Below are 12,066 nucleotides of genomic sequence, written 5' to 3' on the forward strand. Positions count from 1 at the left end.
AAATTCAAAATGTATTGAATACCACCTCAGCTGTTAACATTCAAATTTGATTTCTTTACGTGCAGCATCTATTTCACCCTGAATGGAAAGTTTAACAGGTTAATTTAAAAATAATGGTGTTCATCAAAGCATATAAGTGTATATGTTTTTTGTCATCACAGAGATCCACATGGTAAAAAGGACAAAGTGCTGCCAACTAATGAGGCTTCAGCAGAGATAATCAGCCTTAGGGCACCATTTGGCCTCAGTGGGTTTCTGTGGTCACTGCATTTGTGGTGTGTGTTGGCTCTGTTGAGGCTTCATGATGACTACACATGTTGATGCAGTGGTGGATACAGTTAGGGAGAGTTAGATGTTGGACTGTTTAGCTAAGCCTTTTATTTAAACTGCAGCTTTTCTCGGTAGAGACTAAAATATCTCAAAATCTAGATTGGCACAAAATGTTGTCATGGTCCCCGAAGCATGAAGCCTTATTTACTCAGCTGATTCCTTGACATTTCCTTTAATCTGACTTTAAGGTTGACACATTAGGTTTTTCAACAATTATTGTATGGATCGCCATTAGATTTTGTGTAAATATCCACATATAGTGCCCAGAGGCTGAATTGCAATGAAATATATTGTCTTAAAATAGAAAATGGTAATTTATCCCTTTAACCTCAGATTACTGGGGTCTGAATCATGGATTATCTGGACTCTTTTAATGAGGAATTATGTGAATCAGTTGGATAATGAGGTAAATATTGGCAGGAGTCACATTTTCTGCACATAAAACAATGCAGCAAGATTTATGTTGATTTAAAGATATTGTAAACCAGAGCACTTTCTGACACGTGGAGTATTTTCATTTCTTTTTAGAAGATTTCTCTAAAATAAGAGAAGAAAGTCCCTTTACTGGTATTACGTTTCAAATAAAAAATTATCCAGGTGAGACAACGCTCATCTGTTTTTTCATCTGCATTATTTTTTAAACAGTAAAAGACTGGACTTAACCGTCATTAAAGCAAGTGTCTCCTGTCCCTGCAGCTACCTACTGTCCCTGCAGCTTTCTACTGTCTTTGCAGCTATCTACTCTCCCTGCTGCAGCTCTTGTCCCCCTGCAGCTACTGTATGTATGTTTGTACATTTTTATTACATTTTGTAAAGAATACTTGCACTATTTTCTATTTTTATATATTTCTTCTATTTCTTTTAATACTATTTTACTTTTTAATATTTGTATGCCGGGAGACTGAAAAACAAAGTAAGAATTTCATTACATGCTGTAAACTGTGTTTATCTGCTGTGTATATGACAATAAACATCTTGAATCTGTATGTCTTGTCCCCCTGCAGCTGTCTCCTGTCCCTTCTGCAGCTCTTGTCCCCCTGCAGCTGTCTCCTGTCCCTGCTGCAGCTCTTGTCCCCCTGCAGCTGTCTCCTGTCCCTGCTGCAGCTTTTGTCCCCCTGCAGCTGTGTCCTGTCCCTGCTGCAGCTCTTCCCCCTGCAGCTGTGTCCTGTCCCTGCTGCAGCTCTTGTCCCCCTGCAGCTGTCTCCTGTCCCTGCTGCAGCTCTTGTCCCCCTGCAGCTGTCTCCTGTCCCTGCTGCAGCTTTTGTCCCCCTGCAGCTGTCTCCTGTCCCCCTGCAGCTCTTGTCACCCTGCAGCTATGTCCTGTCCCCCTGCAGCTCCAGGACACTCCCCCATCTTGGCTTACACACCCTCTGTTAAAGAGTGTCCGGCTACAGGCTGCTCAAACCTGAACAGCTCAGCTCAGAAGGTAAACTGCTTAATTCCTTAACATGTCCGTGCTAGTGCTCAACTTCTCCGTCTGGTTATTGGACTTTTCTCGCCAATTTAAATCCCGGGGGCTAACGTCAACTAACTTAAGTTCGCACTTCTGTGTATGCTAGAGCTACAAGCTAGCAGTTAGCTCCCCACGGTTAGCTCGTGTTACAGCGGCGCTAACTCTTATCAGTTTGCTAACTGCGTGTAAGAAGCAGGTTTAAAAGTGATGTAGGAAAGGTTAGCTGCATGTGGATGTGACATGGCTTCTCTGTGAGGTATCTGGCACCGTTAGGTTAGCTCTGCCTTCAGCAAACATCGCCATGAAATGTCAGCTGCCTCCGGACTCTAGTTTTGAAGTTTGCTAACTCAAGTTAGCAGCAGGTTGTTTAGCTTGGTCACTCCACGCTGTTTGTGTTCAACCCAACAAAACACCACGACGGGTTGTGTTGTTATTATTGGTTTGTGTAAAGCAGTTGTTCATTGTGTGTGTTGCTGTGAGATCGTAACCCAGACACGAGTCCTACAGAGCACCTCACTGCAAGTTCTCATGTTTCAGTTTTATTGACATAATGTTGTGGTGTGGTGCTGTGACATCGAGCACACTTTACACCAAACTGTGTTTGAACTGTTAAGCTCATTAATAAACCTGTTTCTTATGACTGCAAATGGAGGGATGAAGGTTTAAAAACCTCAGCTAATCTAAAGCAGCTTGATCAGAAACATTATATGAGTGTTGTGTTTCAGTGCTTCATTTTCAGCTTCATGCATGTAATCAGTAAAGTGTTTATTGAACCCATTCACTGTTGTCAACAGGTGGAGAGGAAACCTGAGAGTAAGGAACAGAATACCTTCAACTTCTCATCGCCAACATGGGGGCTGCTGTCTCACGGTGGAGGGTTCGTCTTTAAACCTTTACTGAGTTTGTCTTTCTACTTATTAGTGTTGTAATGTAAATAATGGAACTGCATATTCACTGGCACAATGTTTGTTTTCTTTGTTAGAGAATAAGTTTAATTAAAACCGTGGAAGATTATATTTGGTATTAACATGAACCACACCACATCACACTGGATAGATCTAGATAAATGATCACAATTCAGATGTTTATGTTAATGCTCCCCCTGTCACCACCATTCCCACGTATAGTGCCATGCACAGACTAACTTGTTTCACGAACAGAAGAACACACGTATACAAAAGTGGGAAGATTGAAACAGGAAGTTTCCAGATCTTTTAAGGAAGTTGATTACACAATCGAGGGCAGTTGATATGGCAAACGTTGAGATATTTTTCCACTGACATGGATTTTAAAATGTCTGTCTTGCAGGCTAAACCCTCCACTGTAGAGCTTTTGGAAGGAATCGATAAGGTATGTTCAATCCCACATTGACTTAACAGATTACTGTTTTGAATTGTCTTAACACTTTTTGTTTTAACATCATAGTTAAAAATATGACTTTTTCTCTTATTACATTTGCATGGGGTGTAAGACAACATGCCATAAAATGACTGAAGCACTTTGTAGCTTTTACTGCCTCAGCTGCACAGTGGGACCAGTTTACAATACAGTAACATTGACAAGAAACATTTTCACCAACATTAAAAACAATTGGTTTGCATAGAGAGATGTTAAAAGTGTTAAGTTCTCTTTTATTGTACAGTCAGATCATTGGTTTTTGAATTGGAAACAATGCTGTGGAGGAGAGGTTGTATCAGCACGCATCATCTTTAGACCATAAGCAAATGCATCTATGAATGCCAAATCCTCATTTGCTGACTGATGGGGCTTTAGTGCTCTTCTGCAGTCAAGCGGGTGTTAGGCTATTTTGAGCACCTGCCCTTGGAGCAAGAGACACTGCACAAACACTGAATAGGTCAAGTTGTGCTGAAATAGTAAAGAGACGAATGTTGGGTGCATTGGGTTCTTCATCTCATGGCAGAATGTTTTGAACATTCTAATATTACACTTGCATGGTTGCGCCACACAAACACATGCATGATGTACTGCACCACTGAATGTGAGATCAGTTTTTCCACTGCTTAGAGTGACAGACACACATGTTACAGTAGAACCATAGTGACCAAGAGTGGGTCCTGTTCTTTCCACTAACTATTTTTGGACGGGTCAACCAGCACTGTAAAGCAGTGGTGTAACATGTGAATTAAAATATATCAAAATATGAGTGAGTCATTTGTTATTTGAAAAAAGAATAGTCTTTTCTGCTGGAAGGGAATTCTGATCATAATTAGACCAAAACAACTTAGGTATGCTCGCAGTCATTCATTTAATGATATTGCTGTCAAATGCTACATTCCTATCTTTTAAAATGTCATGACCCGCTAAGGAAGTTGGTGTTCATTGTGACAAGTTTAGCAGTTCATTTGCTTCCATTTACATCTATGTAAAGGCATGGCCCTCATGCACACTGTTGGGAAAGGTGGTGTCAATGCAGTGGTGATTTGCATTATGAAATACTTAGTTGCAAGTTCGCCGACAACAGGTCAAATAATCTTAGTTCAGTTTCAAACTTGTCCGACTGTACAATATCCTCAAGCCACAACCTGTACTACATTTAAATTGGATCAGAGTAATATGTTCAGATAAGTTAACAATATAGATGGAGCCCCAAGCCTCACTGAAAAGCCTCCTTGGAGACTTTATTGATCCAGACCTGAGAGAAGGAACACACATGTCACCGTGGAGTTCATTTGAATTACCCAGGTGTTGTGTGGTGCTGTTGTCACCCTTCCATAATATTATTATGAAAACTAAGTAAGATGGAAGTTGACTTATAATATCTAGCTAACTGAACACTTGTTTATTTTTTCCACAGAATATACAGAAACTTGAAGAATATGGTGAAAAGTATCAGAGGCAGTTGAAGATTTGGGTCGGGCGACTGCTTCTCTACTCCTCTCTTCTCTTCTTGTTAACATGTATCGTCGTGTATTTCTGGTACCTGCCTGAACAGTTAATGGGACAGTTCATATTGTCTCTTCCCTTCCTAATATTTCCCTTATTGTGAGTATACGTGATGGTCAGTCACATTTTTACTTCGCTTGAAAAAATACCAAATAACCATAATTATGTTTTCCCTTTTCTAGAGTCTGGTTACTTCGAAAAATCCTTATAATATTTTTTTCAAGAAGAACTGAAAAAAATAGTAAGGTCTTTTTTGCTATTGATACAAACATTATTACACAATTATGTTTTTACAACTGGTGTTTAATTTACTGAATGTTTCTTTTCCAGATGAAAAATTAGAGGATCTTAAAGTGCAAAAAAGGAAAATTGTAAGTTTCATTCTTATAGTTACTTATTTCACTTGTATCTTTGTCTGTTCTGTCAAGAAGAGTACTGATAATCACCTCTCATCATTTATCTTTTACCACTGTTACGTTATAATGTTCATTTGTTGTGATATAAAACTGAGGTTCATTTAGCAGTTTAAAAAAAGTAATTTTCATCATACGAAGCAACACCCTTTACAAAAAAGAAATTAAATATTAAGCTTATTAAGCCCATGTGTAGCACAAACAAAATATTATTTCAAATGTAATGGTCAAAGGATAATTTGTGTTTTCCTTCATAGTCGAAAATGTGCTTTATGTAGCAGAGATGATGATCTTTGTAGAAAAAATGATGCCTCACCAAAACTGTATAAGATATATGTATATGGATCCTTGTCAAAGTCTGCAAGATGCATATCATATTCATAATTATATATGTATATTATATATTGAAATGTTAAGATACACAAAACACGCTGTTTAGTCGCAGTAGTGTCCATAACAAAATCATTACAAAAATTGCACAGTATCTTTAAACTTTTGATCTTCAGCCTGCAAATATTCTCTCCTGTCCTTGAAATCAGCGTTTAGCTTGAGAAAACTACAAAGTAACATTTCCAAAGGCAGCTGTCACACATGTGGCTGAGATAAGTGAGAGAACCATGTTATATAACTTATCTTTGTAGAACACATTGTAATTTTGATGTGTCAGGATCTCCAGTTTTTCTGAAAGTTACACAGGAAGCCTCGCAGTGTTCCCCTTTTTGATCCTCTCAGCATTTAGCAGCTCGATACTTGCTCGTACAGTCTTGCTGATCCAGACAGTGTTTGATCGGTACAGTACCTTAACCCAGTAAACCACTCCGCTAATGCCACTTTAATTAATAGCATTTAGTGCCGCAAAGAAATAAATCTGAGAAATTGCTTGTCATCCTCCGTCAAGTCTAATAACTTTCAATAATTAGGGCTGATGGATTTTCACACTCTCCATTATCGAAGTAGTGAATGTAATTATTCTTCATATCATATGTAAACATTTAGAAACGTTTGACTAATGTTAAACAAAGTTGTACTATGTGGTGAAGTTTCTGGTGGCCTCTATTAGTCACGTTGAGTTGTAATGTTATGAAAGGTGATTTATAATAAATTGTTTGTAACATCAGATGATCATCTTCTAATTACTTGGCAATAGACCTTTTATTATAGCAATCATTTTTAGGGGAAGGTTTTGAAGAAAAAAAACTGAATCTGTCCTGTAATACTTAATTTTTTTGCAGCTTGAAGATGTTATGGAAAAAGAGACTTACAAGAATGCTAAAATGATTCTGGAGAGATTTGATCCTGATTCTAAGAGGAAAATGGTGAGTTTTTGTACTTATTGATAAAAGTTTGGTCTAATTGTGTTGGATACGTTTATATAAACTCTCGTTATCTGTGTAAAGGAGCTGGAATCTACTCCAGTCGGACCTCAGATGACTCCAAAACCAGGACAAGGTAGTAATGCATTCTGAAGAAATAACTGATTTCCCTCTGTTCCTCTGGCATTTCATACTGGTGTTAACCAACCTGCGTTGTTGTGTGTATTTAGAAATCCGCCACCGCAATGTCATCCCAAAAACCCCACAAGTGGTGGTGAATTCTGTGAGCAGCGCTGCCGCCGCCCGCCCTCCTCTTGCTTCTGGGCCCACCTATCCTGGACGAGCTTCCCACTCTGCTCCTGGTGGACCCCCAGAGAGGAGCCTGTCGGCTATCGCTGCTCAGCAGAGCTTGATGAGGAGGCCTGTGACCCCGGGAACACCTGTTCCAGGAGTTGGTGAGTTACCTCCACACAGGGGGACCACATCATAATGTGGTCGATTAAGGTGTGATTTACTCTTCCCTGGCTCTGTGTCCCCGGTTGCTCAAGGCCCTGTGGTGTGTGTTGTCAGCGAGGGTGGTGTATGTTACACATTAGTTGTAATGGGTAATTGTATGAATGTAGTTTTTAAATATCTTATTAAAAGGTTCAACCTTCCTCAAATAAGTGTGAAGTTGTGAACTTGCATTATAAATCGCTTTTGAGATGAACATTGCTTGTGCTTCACATCTTTTAAAGATTTCAAAAACCAACCATCAAGCACAATGATGAAGTTTCCATACAGCAGTTGTTGTGTATCGAAGACACCTGTGCAGTGTAGAGGTGTTGAATATTCAATACAAATTATTTCTGGACTATGAACACTCAATAGAAGATGCAAATAAGTGCAAACAGTAAAGGAAATGTGTTCCAAGAGGAAGCTGCATGGTGTAATTGCCATGTGGAATGCCAACTGTGAAGTTTGCATGAAGCAGGATTACATTAACTGTGATTAATTAGCCAGACCTGCGTTGTTCTCTGGGCAATGGTGTTGGAATCTCACTAAATGTCTTTTAATGCTTGGTGAAATTGCCTTTGGCATTGGGAACCCCTCACAAATGGTTTACATGACTTGATGTTATCACCTGCTTCTGTCGAAAATTGAAAGTGAAAAGCAATTTGATACAAAGAGTCACCACAGAGTTTCCATATGTTGGTAAATTAATAACCAGCAGGATGCTGAGACTCTGCCAAGTCTCACAGAAATGACCAGTCATCTTCCTATGATTGCTCTTGATGTTAGATTATATTAATTACTACACACCGACTCTGTGGGGATTCTGGACGTGCTTTGCAAGTAAGATCCAGTGTAAAGTCTTTAAAGAAAAAGAGGCGTGTTCTGTAACATTCATCATGGTTTGTGCAGTAAACTGTGAATCTGAGGCTCAGCTATTTCAAAGAGGGGCCTGTTTACTGCAGTTTGTATTCAAGACTGCAGACTGTGACCACCTCTGGTATTGTGTTTTAACAGGGATGCATCCTCCAGGTCCGCCCCTGGCCAGACCAGTGCTCCCAAGGGACAGAGGTGCTATGGACAGAGTCATTGAGTATCTTGTTGGAGACGGCCCTCAGAACAGGTACACAACTTCTGTCTTTAAGTATAGACCGACTGATTTATTGGTAGGTTGATGAACTCGGACAATATGAGCTGTTCGCAGACATATCACTATCAGCGTTTATGTTAACTGATATGAAAACTTTTATTTTATAGAATTAATAAGATTTTCATTTATGTTTACATTTTACATGAAAAAATTTATTTTCTAAATTTCAAGTTCTATATAATTGGTTGTATTTGTGTATTTCTTCTTGTTTGTAGTTATTTATAATAAAGTTGTTGGTTAAACTGTAAAACTAGCTTCAGTTATATTTCTTTGTCATAACAACAACTCTTAATATCTTTGAATCGGCCTCTATAGTTGTATTGAATTGTTTTTACTGCATAACATAGGTATCAGCATTGTTAATTGTTCATCAACAGTTTCTCATGCATATTACTAAAACAGTGAAATGTTGCTGTACCTGAAATAACTGAATTTAAAACATTTTACGTAATAGAAATCTGCCAGCTAAGGACAGTACGATTGTATAAATGTTTCATGTACTGTACACTGTCCTCACTGGATGTCTTTCCTCCCCTACAGATATGCTCTCATATGTCAGCAGTGTCTGTCCCATAACGGAATGGCAATAAAAGAGGAGTTTGAATACATTGGTAAGACTTTAGGAAACACAAATTCAATTCAATTTTATTTGTACATCAGCAAACCACAACATGCATCTCGAGGCTCGAGGTTTTCATTATACAGTTCCCACAATGAGCCAACACTTTGTGACAGTGGAGAGATAAAAAAAAAAAAAAAAACAGGAACTGAGGATGGGCAGCCATCTGCCTCGACCGGTGAGGAGTTGAGGAGAGCAGAGAAATCACTGTCACTCTCCATCTCACACTGTGCACTGTAGCATTTGGCAGTGTAGTATATCATATGGTCTTAAATGCCTCTGCCACTACCGACCCCTGTAAGCAAAAACGGCTGAAGATTGAATATGCAAACCAGTCGTACCCATCAATTTGAAACGTTTATGCATCTCGGGCATGTTTTGTCATTGGTTCATATTCATGTATATTTATCTATGTCTGTGTGAGAGTGTATTAGTGCGGTGACATTAACTACATGTCTTGTTTTATTCTTGTTGTTGTTTCAGCGTTCCGCTGTGCATATTGTTATTTTTTGAACCCTGCGAGAAAGACCAGGCCTCAGGCGCCCAGTCTCCCCATGGTCGCCGGAGAGCTGAAGATGTCATCAGAGGCATCCTTCCAATCGTCTGATGCTGATGTAGACGACGAGCAGTCTAGTTTAGGTAACAATGACACTCAAGCATACATTTTATTTTTATATAACTATAAATCAATACAAAATACAGATATATAGAATTTGAATGAACTTAAATAAAAACATATAAGCTATATATTCTTCTGCATTGTTTATTTTGTAAAATAAATCTTTTCGTATAAATGCTGACACTAGTGTCTGGGAAAGGCTCATATCAGCCAATCTGTAAATTGGTCAGACTACAACTTTATTTCATCATATACAGTAGCATTCATTTTGTTTTCCTTTCTTTTTTGAGTCTTGTTTTGAGCATCTAAAGATCTAAACTGAAATGTTGTCTGTAATTATCAGGGAAATCCAAGCTTGCTGATTCATCTGCTGAACCAGACGCCCAAGAGCTAGACACGCCAACAACCGCAGAGTCCCATCCTACGTCAGACGACCAGAGCACCCCAGAGTCACAAGACCTGCCCTTGGAGAAATCTGACGGAGAGCAGGACCTGTCTGCCATGGAAGTGGAATAAAACAGTGGAGTAGTGATTTCAAAACAAGTAATGCTGGAGTTTTGTTTTTTCCCTCAAAGAAATGTGATGAGTTTAAGAAATTGCCGTAAGTTGGAATAACAATGTAACAAGCAAGCGGCCGATAACATTTTCAACTTACTGTACACAGTGTCCTTCTTTTTGAGAATAGATTTTTATGGTTGCTGTTATTAATAAAATCATGTAGCACTAGTGTTTGGTAGCAGCTGCCAAACTACCTGTGTTCCTAGTAATATGCAGCCAAATGAGGAAGATGCTAAAATATTAGTTGTTTTTGATGTTGTATTGGAAAAGTCTTTTCTTTTTCCCTATTTTATTTGTTTTTGAATGAATTCTTGCATTTTGCTGTCTTGGTTTTCAGGAAACAAGTCATTTTGTCAGTAAATACATTTTTATTTATGGGGAACTATTTATAAATATTTTCTACACTTCAGTGCCTTTCATGACCATGTGGACTGGGGTTACTCTGTGCACAGTGGCGCTAATGAATTGTTTACACATCCATGGTACCATAATAGGAATGCACATACAATATGTATTTATTTCTAAAAGGAAGAGATTTATGTCGGTACTGTGCACCTGCTTTAAGTGCCTTTTTACATTTTAAGTCTCCGTCTCAGTATTGTCGATATAACCTATTTACATATAGACAATAACACCAATGTAACTGTTTTCAGTCTTAAGAGCAGTATCTGTTTGCTGAATGTCTGAGTTTTCTGACCTGTAAAAATAATAGTAAATAAATATTTGAGAACATATGTTACACGTGTGCTCAAGATCACAGCACATTCATCCAGATGGATGAACATACAACTGATTATTGCTGGGGTTTTTTTTTAACTAACATTAAAGTATCAGTAGAGTCATACCTCCACCAAGGCCTAACCCCCCCCCCTTTATAAAACCACATTTAAATTCAGTAGATCTGGATTTTTCTTTGGATCTGCACCAAATTGCACAAACTCACAAATATAACTCCCCGAGACATATCAGATTACTTTTTATTATAAGATTTAAGGGGAAATCAGATCAGTAGCTTTCTGCGTAATCTTGCAGAATTAACTAGAATGGCACTTGGTAATGTGCATACCTCTGCCATTCTATCAAACTGCACCAAATTGTACACACTCAAAGATATCAGTCCCCTAAATATGTTTTTATAATCAAAACCTCTGGGTTATTTCCTGGTGAAAATGTCAAAAAACAGTGATGTTCAAGAAAGAGGAAAAAAATTCCTGGACCTACCCTTTAGTTCGGATTTGCGTGAAAGTTTTAGAGGTTCTGTCCTGGCCCATGTCCCATCCCTCCACCAAGTTTGGTGCAAATCTATGATGTAGTTTTTGCAAAATTCTGCGGACAAACTGACAAGGCTGACAACATAACCTTGTCAGCAATAAATAAACATTTAAGCAGCCATGCTAACATGTATCCCTGTGTATTTTAAATTGGCGGCCCTCCTCTCTCCCGCTGCTCACCGAAGATCATATTTAAACGGTCCATTTTCATTAGCAGGCCAATCTTGGCTTGTGATCATTTTATTTTCGCTCATTGATCATTTTAGACAGTGCACGATAATGGTGCTGACGCAGAGCCTGGCTGCTCTTGATTGCTTGACCCTCTTCATTTGCAACAAGAAAGTCATTGCGGATACACGGCCGCTCCCTGCCATCTCGTAACCCTTCTCCCCTGAAGATACACCGTAAACCATCGGTGAGGTCAACGCCCCACATCTTCTATGGCTCTTGATAATGTATGTTTACAGAGACGTGACCTCCCGGGCCTTGTAATGCATCAATGTGACATCGACAGTAACGCCTGATTCCACCGCATGCTGTTTGAGGTTGACCTCTGACAAGAGCCGAAGAGGGAGAAAAAAATGGGACATCAATAGGACAATGTTTGGATGTTTTCACACCATTGGGAGGTTGCTCAGTATACATAGGCTGCCCATATGTGCATCATCATAAGTAATACATCACCAACACATCTCGCTGCTGTGTGGTTTGAAAATGTATGTTTGAGTAATATTTCTGATTCCACTGCACTGAATCATTTCTTGACAGTTTGTGCTTTATAGTCGGTAGAATTATTATTTGTGTGCAAGGTTTTCAACTCTGTAACAACATTTAGTTTTTTATGTTTGGCTTTTTTCTCTATATATACGATGCTTGAAGAATTTCAGACAGATGGAAAGATCACACAGATTTGTATGTTGCCCCAAACAAAACAAAAGTAAAAT

At 38.8% G+C, this 12,066-nt stretch overlaps 1 protein-coding gene across 1 annotated transcript; it reads left to right on the forward strand.

The window, feature by feature from the left end:
* Nucleotides 1–1,619: 1,619 nt before the first annotated feature.
* lnpa (limb and neural patterns a) lies at nucleotides 1,620–10,585 on the forward strand. Its single transcript, XM_069532801.1, has 13 exons — nucleotides 1,620–1,756; nucleotides 2,578–2,660; nucleotides 3,092–3,133; nucleotides 4,599–4,786; nucleotides 4,870–4,928; nucleotides 5,018–5,058; nucleotides 6,333–6,416; nucleotides 6,498–6,549; nucleotides 6,644–6,868; nucleotides 7,923–8,028; nucleotides 8,596–8,666; nucleotides 9,158–9,313; nucleotides 9,637–10,585. Exons 2-13 carry the CDS (start codon nucleotides 2,634–2,636, stop codon nucleotides 9,807–9,809), a joined length of 1,224 nt encoding a protein of 407 aa, XP_069388902.1. The 5' UTR covers nucleotides 1,620–1,756; nucleotides 2,578–2,633; the 3' UTR covers nucleotides 9,810–10,585.
* Nucleotides 10,586–12,066: the final 1,481 nt, after the last annotated feature.

The sequence above is a fragment of the Paralichthys olivaceus genome, chromosome 10, assembly GCF_024713975.1.
Source record: "Paralichthys olivaceus isolate ysfri-2021 chromosome 10, ASM2471397v2, whole genome shotgun sequence".
NCBI lineage: Eukaryota > Metazoa > Chordata > Actinopteri > Pleuronectiformes > Paralichthyidae > Paralichthys > Paralichthys olivaceus.